This window comes from Anarhichas minor, unplaced genomic scaffold, assembly GCF_050575085.1.
Source record: "Anarhichas minor isolate MPS153535 unplaced genomic scaffold, ASM5057508v1 ptg000079l, whole genome shotgun sequence".
Classification (NCBI taxonomy): domain Eukaryota; kingdom Metazoa; phylum Chordata; class Actinopteri; order Perciformes; family Anarhichadidae; genus Anarhichas; species Anarhichas minor.
In genome coordinates this window covers 3,389,700-3,413,688 of record NW_027466525.1, presented here as the reverse complement: position 1 = coordinate 3,413,688, position 23,989 = coordinate 3,389,700, and the positions used below count along the sequence as shown (strand labels likewise).

The window sequence follows — 23,989 nt, the reverse complement described above, 5'->3', positions numbered from 1 at the left end:
CTATTATATATATACTTTTGACATATCCAGAAGTTAATATTGGTAGAGTCGAATCCAACAGGTTATTTTCTATATATATTTATTTATTATATACAAAATGAGCAGTTCCAAGTCTCTTTAAAACTGTCATCTTTGGGCTCAACCACTGTACCCAAAGACTTTCCCTTCCTTCACTGTTACATCAGCCAAAAGCATAATGCTGAGACGCTGGAGGAAATTCATCCACCAATTTATCAGGAATGGTTTACAACAATGGCTCAGCTGGCTGGTAATGAAAGGGTCACACAGTCTCTGTTGAACAAGCTTGATCAATATGAGTTCACATGGGAGCCTTTCACTGCCTGGCTATCTGTAGCTTTGAGGTCTCGTGTGGACTCATGTGCTTAAATGTGGAGAAGATGTCAGTGTGTTTGTGTCTGTCATGCCCCTGTTGATAGATTACTTGACTTCCTCTCACTATTCGATTTCGGCCTCGGGACGTCTTTTATCAGCAGATTGAATGGGTGTTATCAGAGGTTATCAGCCTCATAGATTTGGGTTGGAAGGGGCCTGCTACACCTACTAGTGGATTCAAAAGACCGTTATCATGTATAGACATGGTCGATCACCAATACAAATACAAGAAGACGATGCCGACCTTTAGTGGGCAATGTAATTTGGATGGGAGCAAAGGAGGAAGTCATGACACGTAGTATAAAGTGCACTTTCGCCCATGAGACCGCTTTCACACATGTCCCGTGTGAAACTTAAAGTCAACTATAACTTATTTTACCGTACATTTGTACGCCAAGTTACGTAACTTATGTTAAGTGTTCTTATTTGAACCCAACCCACAATCATTTCTTAAAACTAACCAAGCAGCTTTGTTGCCTGAACCTAAAGTCCTTTTGTTTCAATTCACGAGTCAAGGGGTTTTGTCTTATGTACAAATACCTCGTAATTATTAGAAATGGCCAATTGATGTTAACATTTGCAGAAGAATGTCTCTCGGACGTCTCTTACCGCTGTTGTGAGCCTCTAGCTGCGATGCGGAGTTGACCACCACTTTGCACAGCGAGCAGTACAGAAGACGTCGAGCTTTCTCCTCCTCTGTTTCCGCGTCCGTCTCCGCCTCCGGTTTGACCTCAGGCTCCAGGTCTGGTTCTGAGGGCGAGTTGAGAGTCGAGTCCCCTCCAGCTGCCGAGGTAGTCTCCGGGGTCGTCAAGGATGCCAAGGGTAGTGCCGGTCTGATCACAGGGGATAACGTTAGGGGCACCGCTCCAGGAACGCCATCTGCAGAGAGGAAATAGATTATTTATTTTGAATTATATGGCTACATTCATCATTTAGGGGCAAAGATGTTATATTCATGCAATGTTCAACCAATAGGTGTTCTCTGGAGACTTTGAGATGTGGATTTAAAAGCAAGATTATTTCCATAGTTGAATCTGAGTGCTGTAACAAGATGGGTTTTTGTTAGAGTAATGTGAGAGTTGGGAAGAAAGACAGATATTCTGTTAATTTGCACAACATGTTGGCGTGTGAACATTTTAGCTTTAAGACACTGGCAAAAACCACATTCAAAGAGTTTTTGAAGAAGAGCAGAACGTAGGGCTGGGCATTGAAAAAAAAAAAAAAACATCTTCACCAATTTGACAACACTAGGAAATACGCTACAGTTAGAAAACAGGATCAAATATGGAAACGCTGCAAGACGCACAGAACACAACGGAAAAAGCCCCCACAGCAAAATACAACAGACTGCTTTTCCAGCGACATAATAAATACATGCTGCCTTTTCATGACACAAGGAGAAGATATGCAGGGTTGGACATTTCGAATTTTAACTGATTATAACCTGGTTGTAAACATTTCACAATGTGGGGATTATAAAGAGGCGATTTTAAGCTTCAATGCATTCGTTTTCTAATGTGACGCAAAATGTCGAAACTTGAACTGAAAAAGACTGTTTGTATGGTTTTGCTTGCAGATAATCACCGCAAGCATTCTTCCATTTAATGCAACGTGAGATTGGCCTGCTACCGCGGCAGCAAAACAACCCGCACAGCCGTGATGGCCTGCACATGGCTGTGAACACGGAGATGTCTCAACCAGCAGCCATCAGCTAACAGTGCTAGCAATGCTAACAGTGCTAACAATGGCAACAGTGCTGGCAGAGCTAACGGTTTTAACCTGGTGGGCCTTACACTACCCAGTCTGCCCACCGTGGGTGGTTGGACGGCGTTCTCAGCAGTAACCGACCGCTGTGCAGTGCGGTGGCAATTAGCTTGCCAGAGGGACTCACACAGCTTCCATTCAAATAATAGGTATTTAATGAAGTACTTTATTGGTATCGGTATCACTCTAGGACTACTGGTATTTGTACTGTATTGACCATACCCAGCCCTACAAGTAGCCTCAATTTATCTTAATGATGGTAAAGTATATAAATGATGAGTTACTCATATGTCATATGTTCAATTTTTGTTATTGAAATATACAGCTCTGCAAGATAAGCTGACCTTTAATTCACTGTTATTCCATTAATATGTTACACAAATAGCTGCTGTTATCTGAAAGAAATGTCTGATATTTTCAGGCACGAAGACAGCGGTCGATCAATATATTTGACTCATAAAACAACACCACACGTCAGCGTATGGAATACAGAGGACTTACTGCCACATATACGAAAATTTAATTTTGCCTTGGGAGCGCCACCTGATCGATGCCAATGGCTCCGAGTTCTCCGCACTCCGTTGTCACAAAATGAAGATCAGCCAGCCAGGAGAGCAAATCAATAGTGAATTATGTCATGCTATTTTTGTGAGCCATCATATGTGGGTCTCATTTATCCCAGCGGACGTGTGCTCCAGGTTGTATCGTCACGGGGTACACTTCAGGCAAAGGTTAAAAAAATACATCGGAGGTTTGGAGCAGCAGGTATGTTTCTGTTAAAACCTGTGGTGAAAGAAGTATGGACATCCTTTACACGAGAAGAATCAGAGAGAGCTTCTGGCGAATGGTGAATCTATTTAGTCAAGCTGTGGTATTGAATGGAATCCAAGGATTGCAGCTTATTGCGACGGATGCACGTTGAATAAAAGCTTCAGCTAAATGCTTTAAATCTATGCAAATATATGCACTGTGGTTTTTTTCTTTTCATCCATTAACCTTTGAAATGGGTTTGAGGCACATTTATACTTGTTGTAATACTCTCCTCTTACAGTTGACTGACTCCAACTGTGAAATTCGCTGCACTTTTATGAAATCTTGAAAGTAATGAACCGAAGCAAGCGGTAAGAAAATGTACAAAAACAATAGGACGTCTGCATTGAAATGAGGGGGAAAGCTGCAGGGTTTGCTCTGACATTTTGTAACAATATCATGAATTATATGATAACAAATGCTTCATTTTTCGGCAGGGTTGGTGAGCAACAAAGTAAAGCTTAAATGAAAGTGATGATGGTATTTGAAAGTAACCTCCCTAAAGCAGTCTGTCAATGTATTGGTGAAGCTCCACACTCATACCGGGGTGTTGGCTATATTTACACAGCAGGCCTGCCTGCTCTGAATCAGCAACAAAAATACAACCAACAGCCAAAACAGAGTCCACCCTATAAATCTACTTCTTATCAGTGCTTGAAGTGGAAAAAAACAAGTGCCAATACAACACTTATTCACGTACATGTTGGCATGTGCATCGGCCTCTATCAGCAATCATTATTATACGTAGTCTGAATTTCTTCAGTGAATAAAGCATTCTAGGAGATATTGGGTTTGGGGGTCCTTATTATTTAAAAACTATACAATTTCACATAATCTTCGACCCCTATTTTTACTATAGATAACGCCCTAAAAGCTTAAAGATGAATCTTGCGATCGTCAGATATTAATTTTAATTATTTACACGGGGAGGCTTCCAGGAAGGATCCTAATCAGATGCCTGAACCATCTCAGCTGACCCCTTTTAAAGCAAGAGAGCAGCATTTCTACTCCTCTCGAGCTCCTTCAGGATGTCGGAGCTCCTCCACTTATCTGTAACCGGGCTTTTGCAACTGAAGTGCGAGAGCAAGGCCATTATTTCCAACGGGCTCTTTCCCGGGTATCTGCATGCGAGCCATAGCAGCATGCACTACAGGTCACAAAAAGTCAACTAAATACTCTGACCTCAACTAAATGTGTCCAGTGGGATTCAAACGTTATGATGGTGACAATTTTACCAAAGAAAAGAGGGGGATACCAGGTTATCTAAGTGATACTGTGATGCTTTTAATTCTGCGCACTGCGTCGCCTAAACTATTTGTTTTTCCCCGTTTGGTTTAAAGGGGAGCTCATCCAGGCTTTGAAGGAAACTGATTTTGTCCGCTTGTATCCGCGATCCATTCTTTCGGCCCTTACCCAAAGCTCATGACCATAGCTGAGGGTTGAAACATCGGTAACTGAATCAAGACCTCTGTAAAAAACTAAGCTTTGTCCACAGTACTGCAGACACAGCACCAATCCGCCTGTCGATCTCCATCTTACCCTCAGTTGTGAACAAGACTCCAAGGTACTTGAACTTCTCTACTCAGGGCAGTTGAGATTAGGGATGCACCGATACCGATACTAATATTGCACCGATTCTGACTCAGATATCTTGATCTAGTATTGGTGACAATGGGGCAGATCTAATGTTTCTATACTATATACAGTATGTATTGTAATTTTAATTCATGCATACGCTTTCACCAATTTGTTGAAGCATTAAAACAGTTTCCACTTGAAATGTAATTCCTTTAATTTTGAACATGTTTTCTAACAAATTGCTGGTTTGTTATTTTAATAATAACAATTTAGTAACCTATGTGATTATTTTTTATATTTTGTTTTACAAAGTTGGGTAATGCTAAGTCAAGCCTGGTGTTGCCTTACACATAAAAGAATGATCCCAGTCACACAGAGAGAGACATACGCATTGTTAGAGCCAAATATGGTGTTGTAAATACAACTGCATTTCTCTGTGTGAACGTTGGGTGGCGCTGTATTAATGTCCTGGGCTCAGGTATATAGGTCCTGAGCTCACCGTGGTTGTCAGGTGTTTGACCCCGGAAGGGCAAAGGGTTTTGACCGCTATACGCTATTGTGATGCGTCAATGCAACTGGTGCATTTACTGTCGGTGGAAAGAATTGGACCTTTTTATATGTTGTTCCACAACAAAGAAAATAAACAAACTATATATCATTAAACAAAGTTGTCTGAGATGATGTACCTAATGCAACGCACATCACAGGTAATCTAGACGTACAACGAGCGCGTCAACCAGGTCACTCCAGAGGGAAAGACACCTCAGGAGCTTACAGAACAGGACTGGGCTTCTTTAACATGCATTATTTAAACACTGGTATCGGATCGGTACTCGGTATTGGCCGACACCACAAGCTCGTTATCGGTATTGGAACTGAAAAAGTCGGCTGGTGCCCTAATTGAGATACCATTTTACAACAAGCCAAGAAGAAAACCATGTAGAAATGCAAGATTCAAGTTGCACATTTTTTCAGATGAACAAAGTAGTTTATATATATATTACTTTATATTTAAATTATAAACTTGATGACATGGTGTGGTGTCTAAGCGTCTCTCTTCACTCTGTCAGTTTTGCTGCAGTAATTCTTTTAGACTATTTTGACTGTCCCTGACGGGATCTTTCCATCACATGACCTTAAGTTCGGTTGTCTAGATTACCGTTGCCAGCAGAGGATTGAGCGTTGGTGATGCAATGTGGTGCAGCTATGACTAATTGACCTCTACCTGTAAAACTGTGTGTGTTTTCAGTAGACCATGCCTGTGGACTGATCTAAAGAAGAACATCTGGCATTAAAAGGCCATTATTCCAGGCTGTTACACTCAATACCATGACTGGAACATTTATTTAAAGCCTCTAGATGCTAAAAGAGGGGACCAGTGACTTCAGTTATTAGTAGCGCGTAATTTATGTTCTGTTTAATTTGAGTTCAGGCTGAATGCGCTACAGGCAAGAGCCAGAAAATCTACCCATTTCTTCCAATTTATAGAATATAAAAACTGCCTCGCTTAGCTTTACAATCACAGTGTTTTGAGTACAAAAAAGAACACTTACATTTGAAATTCCGCTCAAGCAACACACCTTTTCATGTTCCTTTCAAACCCTAATGGTTTAAGAGCCATCAACGACACAAAGTGTAACTTTGCATTACAATGTCCCATCAAGCCCAAGCCATTACCACAAGAACAATAATTAATCTGTGAACTATTTATGACGTGGCTGACCTTGTCACTCCTGATGAATAATGTTTATGCCACGAGCAGAGCGGCAGCGACCTCTTTGCCCTCTGCAATTAGCAACCACCTACTCCCCAGTTGGCTCCGGTGTGCCAGGCTTCAAAACAACCTGAAATCACAGCGATTAACTCACTCGATGCAAAAAAGCTGCCATCGCACCTGCTCCTCTAGGCAGCTTTTCAATGGCACGGTCACCAGGCCGAGTTTGGTTCCAGATAAGTGCGAGTGAAGGTTTGGTGTTCATGTCTTTACCTGCGAGTCGTCATTGAACTACTTTTTGGCAGATGTTCTCACCACGAGCGAGCTAAAAGAAACGCACCATCAGAATTATCTTAAAGTAGCTTTCAGAGATTCTCCAGGCACTTATCTGTGCTTCACAGATTGCTTTTGGTTCTTTCTGTAGATGGCCTTCATTTTTTTCCTCTTTCATTCATCAACAGCTGAGGAGTACAATCTGAATCATTTTCTCACAAAGACAACGTTGACTCCACATTGACCCGGTGTTTTGAACAGCAAACACCAGTTGGGGAGGGTAAACGGTTCGGGAGCTGTTGTTAAAGAATACTCCAACACTTTGGCATTCTGCTTGTTTTCTCTGATATGTGGAGTGGGAAAATCAATATCAATTTCATTTTTTTATGAATTCAGTAGAGAGATGGCTCCATGATTTTGTTTTAGCCTAACAAACACTGGAAGGAGGGGGAAACAGCCTCCAAAAGCTTTTAATATTGAGCATGAACGTTCATTCTTCAACCTGGAAAAAGTAGTTTGACATCTCATCTCAACTTCCTACTGGCTTTTTAGCTTTTTAACTGCATCTCACAGTCTTCATCAGGGTATGAAATCTGCTCAGTATGCTTTGCGAAAAATTTTGTTTTTTACATATCAAACAAACAAGGTGTAACTAATCAGCTATAGAGGTCTTTTGGACAGAGCCAGGCCAGCTGTTTCCCCCCCACTTCCAGTCTTTATGCTAAGCTAGGGTAACAGCCTCCTGGCTCTTGCTCCGCACTTAACGCACGGACACGAGAGTGTTATCAACCTTCTCATCCAACTCTCAGCAATAAAGTGACTCATTGTATTTCCCACAACGTCAAACTATTCCTTCGAATTTAAACCCAGCTTTGGAGTTGTTAGAAGAAACATTGGACACAGCAAAGATGGCCATGTTCTTGTTGCTAAGCTAGGCTGAACATGTCAAGGACCTTCCCCTGTAATGAAACATAGAGAGAGAAAATTGATACACAGTTTTTTGACTAAACGTTTGTGTGCAAGCATATTTTCCAACATGGCAGAGTATTACTTTAACGACAGTAAGGACCAAGTCAGAGCTAATGGCTGTTTAATCTCTGTATGATAGAGTGAAGAACATTAGTATTAATCAACAAAGTGAGAAAGGTTCTGTCTTCATCTGCCTACTCATTATATGGCCTAGTGGTTGGTGAGGCCATCCCATGTAAAGACATGCATGTCTTTGCCCTTGTGTTGGGCTGAACCCATCTACCACGGTGTCATTAAAGAGCCATTTGCTGATGGAAGGGCAGGTGATTAAAGTGTACTTTGGCTGGCCTAGGACGCCGTGCACTCTGGGAAGCCTCCAGTAATCCATATCCCCAGTCAGTGTGACCTAACTGGCTCTGCGAGGCCCAGTTAAGAACTCAATCCCCTCTCATTAATGGAGGTAATGACTGTGATCAATCTAAAGTTGGTATGGGCGAGCGGAGCCCGACAGCAAGGTGGGAGGAGAAAGAAAGAGATAGAGAGGCCAGGTAAGAGAAAGGAGAGGATGAGAAACAAGAACAAAAGAGGATAGATTTGGAGAACAGATGGAGCTGGAAAAGGGGAAAAGTTAAATGAAAGTGAAACTGGAAAAGTAAGCAAACTCGGACCAAACAACAGTGGAAAATCTAGTGTGTGGAATAAGGGGGAACAGGGGGAGGCAGGTGAGGGGACGTGAGAAGGTGAGAGGAGAGAGATAACATTGAAGGAGAGTAATCGAGTGTGGGACACAAAGGGAGAGAAATTGAGAGGGTGGGAGTGCTGAAGGCGACAAAGATAGAGAATCAAGAGAAAAGCAGAGCAGGACAGGTGCTGCGACCCGTCGAGACAGGACACCGCCTGTTTCTTCCCTCCGTTTGTACCTCGGCCTCTCTTCACGCTCCCGAGATTCGCTTTGGCGATAGACGAGAAACGCCGCTCTGAAACGCTTCCACTCTACTTAGGCTTTCAGGCAAACACAGGAGTCCCCAGAGATCTGATTACCTTTCTCAATGACGCCGGATTGAGCTCTTTAATTAAAATGATTGGGCCTTATTATATGCTGTCACAATTTAAAGGACAGAAATCCCTCATGGCTCTTGAGTTCTGTCAAATTTCATTTGACGGCAATGATTTTTTTTTTCTCCCCCCCCCCCCCCCCCCCCTTCCTCTCTTGTCAGTATTCAAAGTGAGTAAATGAGAAAAGAGTCACGGTTGAATGTTCCTAGAATAAAAGATTGATAAGGTGAAAAAAATTTGCATTCACAAATAAGCGTGCATCGACGCTTGCAATCATCTTTTTTGTGGAAGGGGGGGGGGGGGGGGGGGGGGCATTATCTCCGATATTTAACAGCGGCAGGAGTCACTGAATTGAATTCACACTGATTTATCTCTTTCCAATTTCATCCGAAAGCAAATGATCCGCGGCTAATTTCTGTTGGGAAGTATTTTACGGTTGCACATTTGCGTCCAAAATCCCCCACAAATGAGAACATTTGCAGCGCCGCGCGCAGGTACGGAGCCAATCTAATCACACACTCATCGGGTTTGCTGCCGTCTCTGACGTCTGTCTGTAAGCGCTTTTTCCAACCCAGCGCGCACCTACGAAAGACTCAGTCACAAAGGCAGTTTTTTTTTTTTTTTTCCTGGGTGGAGGAGGGAGGGGGGAGGGCGGACGGAGGGCGCAGCAGCCGATGGGGGACGTGAGGAAGAAGGCTGTGGAGGGGAAACAGCCTTAGCTAGCCTCCTGCCTCCCTGCAGCCGGCTCCGTTGTACAGCTGCTGTCAGTGCTGGCATGGCTCCCCTGACAATCTGCTCTTTAATAGCTAATATCAGGGTACATTTCCTCAGGCACTGGACTGGAACTGAGAGATGGCGGGCTGTGCTGTGGGCATTTCTCTCTCTCGCCCTCTTTGCCTTTCTTGCTCTATCTCTACTCGCAAGGACACACACACACACACGCACACACACACAGAAACTTGACAGACGGCCGGCTGAGTCACCCTGCTAATCTATACTATCTCGCTGTGTCCAACTGTCGGTCCATCTCAGAACAGAGACAAGGTCGAAGACAGGTGTGCATTTTATGAAATCGAACCTGTGATTACACGCTTTCACACAGACTCATTATCCCTCAGCGATGCACTAAATGTGTTCTTCGCACATCAACTTAAACTAAATGTACAGTTTCATTCCACAAACAATTTCTTCCATTACGTTGCTTAAGAAGTTGTGTCTCAACATTTCAACCAAGCAGTTTGTCTTTCGCTTGCTTCTGTTGTTACTCAGACTTTCCTGTGATGATGTACTGAAAACGGAACATATTATATCAACCGTAAAATATCATAAAGGAATCAACAAAGCTTTACCTTATTGTATATATTTAATTTATGTTGTTTTTATAAATTCCAAGTTCAATCACCATCTTCATTTTTAGTTTGTTTTCAGACCATTTCAGAACTGACTTGAGATGATGTGTTGAATGAACATACTGCTGAGAGTTCACTCTACTCATTAAAGAAGAGGGGAACTCCACAGTTGTTGATTCAACTTAATATCTTCAGTTATCTGAACTTAACGGAGTCAATCTCACATTTTTCAAAACTCTAGGATGGCTTTCGATGAATTAGTTCACTTGAATCAAATTTTAAGGGCAGCAGTTTAAATAGAGTTTTAAATTACTTGAACCAGCTTTAGATGTTTTACAGTGTTTTCTTACAAAATAACAGCTGCCACAAATAAAAGAAAGAATGACTCACTATTTCAGATGTAATCAATCCTCTTGTTAAAATACAGCTCTTGAATGACACAGGAAACAATCGGAAACAAAAAAATAAACAAACCTTACATTGTTCCGGGCATGGATATGTTGTGCGTTGGAATAAAATTATTACAGACCGGATATGTATTTTGTTGGTAATTTTCGAGCAAAACAAACCCATTGAAAGACCACTCTGCAAAAAGCAAACAGAGCTCTCCCTCCCTGTTGTTTACTCTCACGACGGCCATTATTCTTCCCTGAACTCTGCTTTTCATTAGAGCGAGCTCGGTGCCACTGATAAACCGTCAAATACTTCGGCCATACAGATAATGCGGCATTTACCCACCTCGACTATTCATTCTTCTGACATCCGAGCACATTAATATTCATTACCCAGAGCCACTTGTGACAAACCGCCGCCCCCGTGCACTGTAGATACGATAGTGAGATGATGCAGGGGGTTTTTTCTTTGTAAGGGCACTGAAATGAATAGCCATCTGTTTAGTTATGAAGGCTTGTTGTTTAAGGTCTCTTGAGTTCTCTGCCTCTGTATAATGTATGTATAATGTATTTGGTATGTTTTGTCAGTGAATGTTTAATGTCCGTTCTGTGTGGAGTCCATAACAGATGGTGCAGGTACAGTGAGAGGAGGTCTGAATCCCATCTTCACCGTTGAGCACTCATAGAGGGAGTGCCAGTGTTCACCCAATATGGATGCAAGTTTAAAACTTTATTTCCCTGTTAAGTAGCAGTATCACATATAATATTCTCTATCAGTGTCTTTCGTCAAGGCGATATGATGTATATATTCAAATAATTTAAAAAAATTACGGTAAATGTCGACAAACTGCAGCGTGGATCAGCTCAAGGGTTGATTAAGTGCAAATTGCTCCACTTAACGGTTTGACGTTTGTATAGCAGCTCAGTAAGTCTGTGGGATGCGAGGCAGTATGCTGCCAGGTGTGAAGCTCTGAAAATTACATAAAGATTAGCATGTGTGAGGTTCAACATGGAGAATTAAGCACTTGGCAATACTGTTTTCTCACCTACTTTTGAACTCAACAGAGGAACATTATTAGCATTTGTAGCATTTGTGAGGCAAAATCGTCGGAACATCCCCCCTGAGGCGTGATATGAATGCCTGGTAGGGCATCTTAACCGTTTAATGGTTCAATTTTCACCTCAAGCGACCTTTAAGCTTCGAGCATGAATAGGTCAGACTTGACAAATAGGTCACGGTACACGATGAGCTCCAGAAATGTGCACCTGGTTGAAATACTTGTGGAACATTGGAAGAAGTGCATGGGCAGAAGTAAAAATTAATCCCAGAGCGAGACGGCTCAATGTGTTTCCAATTCCTCTAGAAAAACGTCTATTGCTACAGTTAAAGGGGAAGACTTTCACTGGGCCAATTTCATGACATAATAATAGGCGGCTTAAGGAATATTACATCGGAGGAGACCTAGAGAGCGGAGCTCCTCAGCAGCCAAAGACGTTATCCTCCACACAACCAAGACGAAACACAGCAGATAAAATTACTTAAAATAATCTGCATCTGGTATCCCGTCAGGTGCTGGAAGTTGCGGTTCGTGTTTGTTTACTTTTCCAACATGTTTTAAAGCAGGGAGTTCCACCGAGAATAGGAATGTTTTTCGGCAGACACCTGGCCGAGATAACCGGATTTACACAGCCACCTGGCTGCGACGTGATGAATATTAAGTTGCACACAGTCAGCACTAAACAATGTGCACCAGCAAAAATGTAATTAAAAGTGGGACAACAGGCAAACGCAAAATACAAATCCAATGTAGGAGGTTGCAACGTTTTCGGAAAAAAAAGAGTTGAAGAACACAAAAGCAACATCACTTTACAGAAATCATGACCCAGCTATTCAAGAAAATCTACAGGCCTCGTTGTTAGCAGTTTCATATAGGAGCTACGGTTGAAAGAAAATAGTCGTATATTCGGGAGAAGGCAAACATCTCTACGGCTAACAATCTAGATTTATAAATAGCACTACAGGTATGAGGAAGGGGGTAAACTGTCCCTTTAAAGGCATGATGAAAAGCCTGCCAGTATAGCCTCCCTCTCCAAGAACTCTGTTGCTCTTGTGTGTCTTTGCCGTGTCACCGCAATGAATTCAACACACGGTGATAATGGCACACCGTTACAGACATTCTCCCCTCAAAGGCATTCATGGTGTTGCACTTGGTTTTACAAACAAAGAAAATGTGACAAAAGTAGTTGTTCGAAGAATGAAGAAAAGAGAGCTTGAGAGGTAAAAAAACAAAACACCAGCAACATTGTCTTTTAGGATAAAGAACAAGTTAATTTGTGAGACCAACGCGTTTCAGATTGTGGCCTTCCTCAGGGTTATCATATGACGGCCTTGATGAGCACAAACGTTGTTCTTCATACTCAGGCTGTTGTCGTACAGAGGTCGTATCTATACCCACGGAGAGGATTGCGCTGTAATTTGTAGATAACCCACAAAATTAATTTGTATGTAATCCACAAAATCATAAACTAGGAAATAAAAAGACTGCAAAAACCCACACAGGGCAGGCGGGAGGGGAGGTGGATGGGTCAAACAAAAAACGGTGTTTCCGCACGTTGTTCGTGCCCTTTATATTGATTTATTTGTCACCATTTAAGTCACAGAACTTCTGTCGTCATTTTAACCCAAACCACAATCTTTTGTAGTGTTGTTGCCTGAACCTAACTACATTTATTTTCTAAAGATTGTATGCTGGAAACAAGCGGAAATTGACGTATTGCTGCTTTTTCTCAGGAAAACGCACCAAAAATTAGGAGTCAAATTTTTCGTCCGATATCATACAAACTGTAGTATGAGGATACGTTGTTATTAAAGTTAAACCTGCCTTAATTCTGCTGTCAGAGAGATGGGGTACAAGACACTTTAGTGACTGAAAACAGCCCTTTATTTCAGCGCTCCCTCGATAATGTGTTCTCATTCCAATGAATAAAGGAGCCACGTTTTTCATATGGTGCTGTTGTCTGTCTGAGCGTGACATTAGATGGTCTGACCGGCATCTAGTTTGAAGCATACTTAGGCCCTACCTCATTTTGTTGACTGCCCTGTGTGTCCTGCAGAGATCTCTGAACTCTAAAAATTCAATATATGAGTCAGTAGCCAGCCACTGGCAGAGCAGCCAACACATGCTTGATACAATCAACAGTGAGACCATCCAACACCGAAAGTAATTGGATGTAAATTGCCAGAAAAAGTGAGTTTTTTTTGGGTCCAACATTCACTCTCAACAGAAGGGCAGCAGCTACAAAACTAAAACAACAAAGAACATGTGTTGGGGAATGTGCAGCTAGCAGGAAAACACAAACCTTTCCTGTCGGTGCCGTTGGGGACCCGCGAGGTGTTGATGCCCTTGGCGGTCTCCTGGTTGGAGGTTTCCTTGGTGACCGCTGAGCCTTTGAGCTTACGCTTCGGAGAGTCCAGGGCTTTTAGCTTCTTGGCATGTTTGGTGCCCTTGTAGTGGGCCAAGGCCTGGTTCTGTGAGGAGAAGGAATAGCAGGCTCAATATATCGCTGGGGAAGCAGCAAAACACAGAGCCAGGACGAAATGCAATGTGAAAACTAGAGGACCACAGTCAGAGGCAATGAAGCACACGAAACATAATTAGCAGGGGACAGTTGATACGTCTTGCAGTCCTGTAAAAAGGGTAAACATTTGAAAAAAAAACATGTTTTATCTTACAAAACGATTGACACAGCCATGTAATTGGTTTTCTAAGTGCTTTACTTTTTGGATGTATTGGGGTAATGATTTCATGGGGTGTTTTTGTGTACTGGAAAGGCTATATATTCGTAAATGCAGCATTGTTTATCAAAAATAATGAATTGTTATATAAAAATGAACTTCTGTAGAATGCCTTGATGTCTTTTTGCTAAATCTGTCTCTGACATCAGTCATTGTTCCTCGTTTCCAGCTCCAACATAGCTGTTGAGATTTAAAATGTGTCTGGCTACAAACTCTAAAGAGGTGATAAAAAAAGACAATTCAGAGTGAATATGAAACAAATTATTTATTACCATCTGCATGTCAATGATTGAGAAATTTGTGTGACCCATGTATCATTTTTTGGAGTGGCTGTTTGCTTTAAAGTCCGAACACGTAGTGCCGCTAAGATTCACCTTCACAAAACATTCAGGAGGCACACAGAGGTGGGACATATGCAAAGACTTTGAGCTGTCCTTGTTTACTTCTGCACACCATCCCCGCATACTTTGCCTGTGGCAGGAAGGAAGGTATCAGGCGAGATGCAATTGCCTTTTGGAATAAATAAGTATGCCAACCATGCATTCCCAAAAGGCATCTGTTAGCATCTTTATTGATGGGCCTCAGTGGGGATATTCACTAAAGACTGCTGGGACAAAGAGATCATTCCAGGTACTTCACCATGTAAGCAAAACACTAGTCTTGTTTCCTTTTTGTTCTTCGTCAGCTTGTTGTAGAAGTACTGAGACTCTGAGATACTCAAAGGTCTCCACACAGCTCTCAACATGGCGACGGCTGACCCGGCAGCTTGCAGCTAGCGGTGCAAACAGCGTTAACAGTGCAAACCACAACAGTGCTGACAGAGCTAACAGTGTTTACCTGAGGGGGGGAACTGGAGTTTGGGTGCTACGCTTTCGCGGCATCGCTTGGATTGGGACGGCGTTATCAGCTATTACCGACGTATGAGCGCAGTGCAGAGTGGCAGTCGTGAACTAGCCGCTCTGCAGAATATTATATTCTGCTTTTATCACTAACAAATGATTGTAATCTTGTAGCAATGTGGAGTCAAGTTTAGAGTCATTGCATACTACTGCGTAGATTATTACTGCATCATATCATATAATCATATCATGTGTGTTGTATGTAAAAGGCTACAAGACTTGAGTAAATTACCTAGTTACATTCCACCACTGGTTCTAGCAGTTATTACTTTAATTGTAAGAAAATAAGATCAGTCAAATTGGCCTTATTTAATTAGAATATTTATTGTCAACTTTCTTGATTGTGTATGTGACAGCTTAAAATAAGGAGACAAGTAAGGAGGTTTCATTATACGAAGGGAATAAAGTTGCTGTAGCTCAGTCATTTTGTCGGCAAAGGTTTTGAAATTGCTGAGGTACCTTAAACATTTTCCCTTCATCCTAGAAACCATTTTTGGAGAAGGTGTCATTTTTTCAAACTGAGTGCACATCTTGTTCTGGCATGAAACTATTCATTTTGACTCACATTCATCACTGTCCAGGTACCAAAGACATAACTTATTTTGTTTTGTCAGGAGACTCAGGTGGTATGGATGTGTGTTTAATGCGACTACACCAATAATTCATCTTTCATTTGAGAAATGAAGTGGAAGAATTGCTTGAATTCCAAGTTTGACAGACGTATGATTAACACTGAGAGGGATACCATTTGTTTTCCTTGCAGGTGCTCTGTGAGGTGGAAAAGACATTAAACAAATCATAGTCTGGTTTTTCTTTTTAGGATTTATCGAAGCTGTCTGGAAACCAAAAGGCCACAGTTTAAATCACCATGTGTCCATCAACAGACGTGTGGCCATAAGCAAGATTACCCGTTTTGACAATGTATGTAAACCTGAATGAGTGTCTGCTAAAATGTAGATGCAGCTTAGTCCTCCGTTAACATATCTGCTAAATATGATGTGGTCCGACCTGAACCAACCCAGTCGCCAGAACAAATGTAGGCATTGAAGGTTGTTGAATGCAAACCACTGAATGTCGATGTTTATGAACCAAAAATACATTATAAATATGTTTCATGAATACCTTTTCAGAAACAAACAATGACACGTTGTTAAACGATTGGCTTGATTAAGGCAACAAAAGGTACTTGGTTATAATTTAACACAAAAACATTACGCAACAGCATAGCGCAACAACGCAACGTAATGCAGCACAACAATGTTTAGGTTACAATTGCAAAGTCAACGTTTACTTTTGCTTTCACACAGATGAACACACGGGTCTTTAGATATACGCAACATATGCGTATATATATTTGTGCTCCTGTGAGCTCAGTTTTTAGTAATATTTGAGTTTTTGAGTGACAATGAATAGGACAATAACCAAGGAACTTGAACTTTGATTGTTTGTTTCATTTTTACATCAACTTTTCTTTTCATGTTTCTAGTGAAAATGCTCTAAAATACCCTTTTTTAGCACACAGATGGAAAGTCCATTTGTTTAAATTGCATTGGCGATCTTTGGTGGATAATGCTCTAGCATAGCTGGACAAGCTATTGCACTTGCAAAACTGTGTGCGCACACTTACGTATGCAATCATTGTTTGAAAAATGTAAAAGGGTCTCACAGTGCACTACCTGCTCAGCCCCAAATATCTGACAATTAGCAACTAGCTGGTGAACATAACGGAGCATTTAATGGCTAAAGAGACAGATATTTCCCTCCAGAGTTAACCGAGTCAAAAGGGCGTGTGAAAAGATTCACCGGAAATGAGGAGGGAAGCTTCAAATGCTTGCTTTTACATCCCAGTGGCTCAATTATCAGATCATTGCAACAGCGTAGTTTATAGGTTCATCATCTGCATGTTTGAAAAAGGTGGTTGTCTTGAAGTAATTCTATTTTCATCTGGATATGGTTTTCAAAACAAAAGATTGAAGTGAAGCTACCTTAAATACTGTGAATAGTCAGTGAGTCACTGCAAATCATCCAAGGTTCTGACTAAGCAACTTGAAATGTTGGTTAAATGAATGAAAGCTTTGTACAGAAATCTGAGCAAAACAAACCCCTCGTTTGACAATTTAGTTACAACATCAAACTGGTCATTTGTTTGCTGGAAAAAAAGGGGATATTTGAGGTACCAAGACAGGGGGGATGGTTGTTCTAGAACATGTTCTGGTTTCGTAATTAAATTAACTCAACATGATTCAAACAAGACTGTGATCAATATATTCCATAAACAACAGGACGTTTTTTCAGAACAGGAGGAAAGCTCAAAGCGTAGGAAAGTTTACAAATGTTACAGCTGTGTGTGTTTTCAGTTGCCATTGACTCCTGCTGCTCATATGCATCCAACAAAATACTCATTCATTTAATGTTCAAATAAAAGAATCTCCAAAGCCCAACATTGATGTAATGGAAGGTAAACCATCTTAAATCATTTATATTTGTGGCACAGCTTACTCCATTTTGTTATTAATTCATGAAGTTGGAGTTGTCTCCCACTTTTATTTGTGGAGTTCATGCACCATTTTTAGTCGGTCATAAATCTTTACGACCTACATTCCCAAGCGAAGGCTTGCAGCCAGTTGTATTATGTAAGGACAGTGTTTTTAACGGCAGCTGTAAATGTAAATGAAACCTTAGTGATGCAGATTTTAGGATGGCTTTCCTCTTGATGGTCCTCCTGGTTGTTACCACAACATCTCAAAAACTCCCCCACCCACATTCCTTGTGGATGACTGAAGACCCCAGCATACTGTCCCCAATCACAAACAAACAAAGAACCAGTGCACATTGCCTCAGTGTCTGTGGGGGAAGGTAGAGCAGGTATCATGGGGGGACAACCTGATTCATTGTGTGAGTCAAATGTGCTGCGAAGGACGTCTGAACCAAATGGAAATAAACACATTCGTTAAATATGTTTCCCTCTAGCACTGGGCTGCAACCAACTGAATATATTTATATTTTCCCTCAATACAGTCCAAATCTGGCCTCCATTGGTGTGTACAAATGCTGGGATGTGAATGCAAACCCCAGTCAGTTTGAATCCAGCCAGCATGGAACAAATATGAGGGGTCACAAGATGATTAAGGCCCTGATCAGACAGAAGCATCACTCATTCATCATTTAGCAGCATGGTCTGCTACATGCAGGAGCAACATGAACAACTTGAGTTGAAAAGAATTCAACTCTGACCAGACAAGGGCCCGAATTCATTAGCGATTTTTCTGATTGTGGTGACTTTTGCTGGATAGCCAGATTTATACAACTGAACTGAAGTTGTTTTCAGTATTAAAACTGTACTTATAACTTGTAGGTAGTGTGAAACGGTAACGTTTTTTGCCTAAAAACAATAAAAAAGATCTGTTGAGGGCCCAACAAAGTTCTGCTACAGACATTTTTATTTATTCTTTGGACTCACAATTATCAGCTTCTGTTATACAACAGACTGAGCTTTTTCATTGAAAAAAATTGTTTAATATGCAATTCATAGTTGAAATCAAACATTTAAAACATGTAAAAAGAGTTTACAGCCAGATGCATTTAACACCAACATGGTGATCTGTCCTTTATTCAAGACCTGTGAACCTCAGGCCTTGTGCTAAACATTTTAAATGATGCTCTTCCTCCCATTATGAAGCTGGCAGATCAGGACCATTGAGAAAACCATGCCCAGAATCATCAGGATGCCAGATGCAAATTCGATCCACGTGAGTTCGTCTGACACTCTGTCCAACCACGTCATGATGTACCTCATGCACGGTGTCGAGTACGGTGTCGAGTATATCGCCCGTCTGTCCAAAACTGCAGTTTCTCGAGGTGTCTGTGCAGTTACAAGAGTCGGGCACCACCGTCAAGTTGCCCCAGTCAAGATGTCCAACAAAGAAACCATAACAGAACCCGGACCTTTCCACCTTCTGAAACGACACCTGAACTTCCTTGGACTATTCGCTCAGCGGGAGCAGCTGCTTCACGCGGTTCCTCACCAGCTCCTGGGCTGCTGCAGTTGTTGAAACGGCTCCCAGCGCCACCCCGACCAGCAGCATGAGGAACATAACGAGCAGGCCCTTGAAGAACAGGACCAGCCGCCCAGGAAGCCAAAAACCAGAGTCATGGCACCGATAAACATCAGGAGGTGTGTGGCCGGGAAAAGATCATCGGTGATCTGGTAGTCTGCTTCGCTGATCCTGATGTGTGTGGACAAACTGACAATAATGATGCCACCCACAACAAACTGACTGCCATTGTTCAACTCCACCATCAAGCCAGGAGCCAAATGACAAAGCCTCTACCACCAGGTGGTTAAATATATGTTAAATATGGGTGGAGCTTTTAACCCGATGTTGGGGGCGTGTTCAGTGGGTGACGGATCACTGAAAGGAGAGAACAATGAAAACTGACCTGAGGAGGTAAAGAAAAGTTGTTCTCTCAGTCGTTTAAGCTATCAAATTAAGCAGTGTTTTAACTCCACCTTCCAGTATCGGCTCAGCTCGCTTGGAACCTCGACCGAGGTGGTACTAAAAAAAAAGTAGCAGGTACTATCCACAACTTTTGATAAACACAAAAATAACCGTTCTAATGTGTAACGAATTGAACTGTACTGCTTGCTGGAAGTACGACTTCTGCAGTCCTTGAAATATGGAAGAGTTGAACTGTGGTTCCTCAGTAGATAGGGGATGTTCCTGAGTTCCTTAAATGCTCTAAAAAGACTAAAAAGCGGTGATATGTACATTTCTTCATATTTGTTTCAATAACATGTATAAAAGGAAAATCCCTTTTCGATTAACAGCTTGTAAAAACTGCAGGTAAAGAGCTAACGGAAGTGCTGTAAATGCATCAAATGTAAACAGGTTATCCAGCGTTCCCTGTTAAGGGAGTAGATCAGTCTGGTGACTCACTCGCTGTCAACAAATTACAGACTTGAGTCCAGTTTACGATCTCGTCTCATAAACATGACTGCATCTGGTAAAGCAGAAACTGAGTGAATCTGTTGAAAGTGAGCAGCTCTTTTCTCTTCATGATCTTCAGGTCATTGACTGGTTTACATACAGACTTTCCCAACAGAGCCGCTCGGATCCAGTTTTAGCAGAACACCACGGGCTTCCTGCTCGCCATCATCTCTCGGTCCACTTTATGATAAACTGCCACTGGAGAAAATTGAGATACTCTTCTGTGCTGTAGCTGTGGTTTCAAAACAAAGAGAGGAATAAAAACACACACCCTGAGGGTATATGAGACCTCCCAGCTCAACACAGTGCTACCTGTTGATTGACAGGTAAACACAGAGTCGGTCTCCCTAATGAAGCCTTAAAATAAACAGCTGATGAACACTAAATATACACTGAGATAGATTTCCACATGTAAAACATAATAACCTGAGTAATCACCGACACAGTCAGTGTGGGAAATGGATTGATTACTCCTTTAATGAAAGAGCGATGACATTACTATTTAGGGATGCTACTGATTTAACAACATGCAGCAGCGCCAGTGATTAACTTTTCAAATATTTTGATTACTTTTGAAATGGTATGGAAATTGAGCGCGAGGGGAATCGAAACCCATCTGCTGGTCCATCGGTATGATTCAGCAAGCTTGTATTAGTGCAATGCATTTCATTACTGTATCGCAGAGTGCACGTATGAGCTAATGACTAAACATACTTTGTAACAAGATCTCCTTCCTGAATCTATTTTGCTCACATGAGGCCTTATATTGAAAGCAAAGATAAAGACCAGACATCCATTATCGTGCTATCATGAGCTAATCGTGAGCCTAAGTTAGGATAAATGCAATGCAGTAAGAAGAGGAAGATGCTTTCACAATAAAAGCACCCTTTTTAGACATTAAACTGTTCAACAGCTCAGAACAAAGCGTTTGTACTCGACTCCATCCCTTCTGTTGTTTTATCGTCAGAACGCTAATGGTGCATTCATTTCACTGTGAGTGGGTTTTCTACAAGCAGCTCACTGATGTGTCCCATTGACATGATAAAATCTTTTGTTTTGTGTGCAATTGGTCATTTAACACACCAGTACAACCACGCTTGGGTGTAACCACTTGAAGCTACCAAGAACAGTTTGAGAAACTCAGGAATTGATTGCAGGAACCTAACACCAGTTTTAAGGTCCACGCCAATTGAGTTCTGCAGCGATGATGTGTTTTAATAGGCCAACCAGGAAGTTAGCATCTCACTGGCGGACTAGTGTTCCAGTGATGACACTCATTCGTCTCATTTAGCCACTGGTTTGCAACCGTTTTTTTTAAGACACGAAAAAGCTTCAAAATTCCCAAAAGCGGTATTTACTGATGTATTTAATATTATAGATCAAAACGTTAAAATCTCTTAAACTTGTGTAAACCACGAGCAAAAAACCCATTCAAAAAACTAATTTCTGTGTTTTAGGACTCATTCTCTGCAGCGCGCTAGATATCTGAAATGTCAAAGATATGATTGAGGTAATTCAACACTGTTACATAGTTTGTCCACCAGAGAGCACTGACAAGTCGAGTACATATGTAGCGAAAAATTTAGATTTTTTAAATTTTCTGACAGATAGCCGTCACTCGTTAACCGATCATTAACTGTGAACCGACGAGTTTTGTGTCTTTCATGCAGGGGTGCTGTGGTTGAAGTGCCTAACAAGCCGCCCAGCTGCTACGATAACTCGGTTAAATGATTAATTCTCTCTAACACACCTACGTGATAGTGTTTAAAGAAAGAGAAGGGGTGAGTGAGAGCCCAAACATGAGAAATTAATCAGAATACAGATAAAACTCCCACATCAGCAGCTTCAGTCTCAAATGAAAACATCTCCCTATTGTCATGGCTCTTGGGATATGATAAAAACTTCACAACAAAGAACCATTTATACATCTTTAATGAAGACGGTTGAAGAGATTTTTGTGTCTGTGAAAGATGTTCAAAGATGCTTGTAATGATGAGTAAGTACTGCTGCTTTTCCTTCACCTTCTGTATCGTGACACAAACTCAGACATTGTGATTTTTTTTCCTCACATCTCTCGGTGCATCGCACGAAGCAAAACCTTTCTATCAACCTTTCGTGCGAGTCACTCTCAACACCTACAGAAGACTGAATATATGGACTCTATTTGGAATCTTCCAGTGACTCAACTATTTTCTGTCCCCTTTCAGCGACAGAACAAATCTGTTGCCAATTATCACGAACCTCTCTCTCAAAGTTTATTTGCTTATTATTCATATACAGTATGTCACACTGCGTTAATTTGCGTAACTCATTATCTTATTTTATCGTATAATCTGTGCATTATTTCTATAATAACAATACAGCATGTTGATGATAGTTGTCTGTTACCCAAAGTGTTGCAGTCACAGTCTATGGTCTGAGCTGGCCGATGCTGCAAGACGATTGGCCAGTCTGCGTTAGATGAGTGGGACTTAGCAGAGGGTCAAACTGGTATCATGTTTTAGTCATTCACTACTTGGTAAGATGGTTGCTGCTGCCTACAAATCAGTTTCAATACGACAGTTCAGCTGACCTCATTTAAAGATGTATAGGTCAGACCACAAGGCTATTCGAATGGTAACGCTGTTTAAATTGAAATGCCCCATTGCTGGAAACCCACAAAGACTGGACTCCAACAACTGACGACTGAGTAAATACACCAGACAACGCGCTGAGTGCTCAGTAACGACTGGAGCTCTGGTGGTAGATGATCTACATAATTTAAACGTAATTCTAAATGTATTTTTTTTTACTTTTTAACAACATATGACCTGCCCTAACAGAACGATAACTATGTGAAGGACAACGCGGCTGACACCAGAGCAAGGGAAGCAAAATCCTTTATAGTTTGTAATGTGGTCAGGGGGTTGTTTCCTGTTTATTTCACTCGTGACTTTTGAACTTTCACTCCTCTTCAGAAGAAGAAGTTGCTCACCTGTGAGTTGAACCTCAGCTGGCAAACGCTGCAGGAGACGTGCCTCCTCTTTGCGGTGGGACGGAGGCCGAGGGTGTGATGGAGGACGGCTTTCGGCACGGGGTCCATCTGGAGACCGGAGGGAGACACACGGAGAGAAGGCTAATTAAATGAGTTGCTCGAGCTGACCTGTAAATCACCTTCAGTCGTCCATCACTCACTGGGCTGTGAAGTGAATACAAGGCTGCCTGGAGCTTTTTTTAGAAAGCCGGCCGTTCATCTCTGTGGCCCTGTCCACACTACTCCGTTTCTCCTTGGATGCAGATTTGTCAAATAGAAACGATCTCCGTCCACACGGGAGTTTCAGCATCATTCTCGAGTTGATCTGCGTCCACACGGCAGCCGTCGAAGGCGGACAGCACGTGACCATTAACTACACTGGGCATGCGCGTGACGGTGTAAACAGGAAGTGAATTGCTTGCTTAGTTAAAAAAAAAAAAAATACTCACTCTGTCTCTCTCTCCAAATTTATTTTAACATCAACACTTACACAAACGTTTACTAGATTATGGGTCCATCAATGTGTTGTTGATGTCTGTTCTCACTAGTAGCTCTGAACGTCATGTCCGCCTAGCTAGCTTCTAAGCTAATTTTAACATTACCGCCAATGGAGAAATGCTAACCGCGATTAGCATTACAGCGGTGCGGGTCTATCTCTCTCACATCAAATTTACTTTAAAATCAACACTTACACGTAAACGTTTACTAGAATATAGGTCCATACATGTGGTCAACACACGTCTCTCACTCTATTCTGCTCTTCCTTCGTGCAGGAAAGCTTAGCAGATCGCTAACAGTAGATCCGTGAAATAAAGACCATGGAATCCATAGAAGAGTTTCAAGACTTCAGTGTGAATCTTTATTTGTAAAACTGTGGAAGCACAATATGAAATATGGCTTTACGAACTGTCCCTATACACATTACACAAATACAAAACAACAATCCATGATATAGCCAGCATGTAACATGTCCGCCTAGCTAGCTTCTAAGCTAA

The 23,989-nt window shown here is 41.7% G+C and overlaps 1 protein-coding gene across 1 annotated transcript in view; it reads right to left on the bottom strand.

The window, feature by feature from the left end:
- The window catches only part of znf385d (zinc finger protein 385D), a 28,754-nt gene extending 5,691 nt beyond the window's left edge, over positions 1–23,063 (bottom strand). Inside the window, exons 1-3 of the mRNA XM_076081176.1 lie at positions 22,956–23,063; positions 13,659–13,827; positions 1,003–1,272 (exon numbers count right to left, since the gene is read on the bottom strand). Of these exons, the coding sequence (XP_075937291.1) occupies positions 1,003–1,272; positions 13,659–13,827; positions 22,956–23,063 (547 nt within the window). The remainder of the gene's footprint in view (positions 1–1,002; positions 1,273–13,658; positions 13,828–22,955) is intronic.
- Between the last annotated feature and the right edge of the window lie 926 nt (positions 23,064–23,989).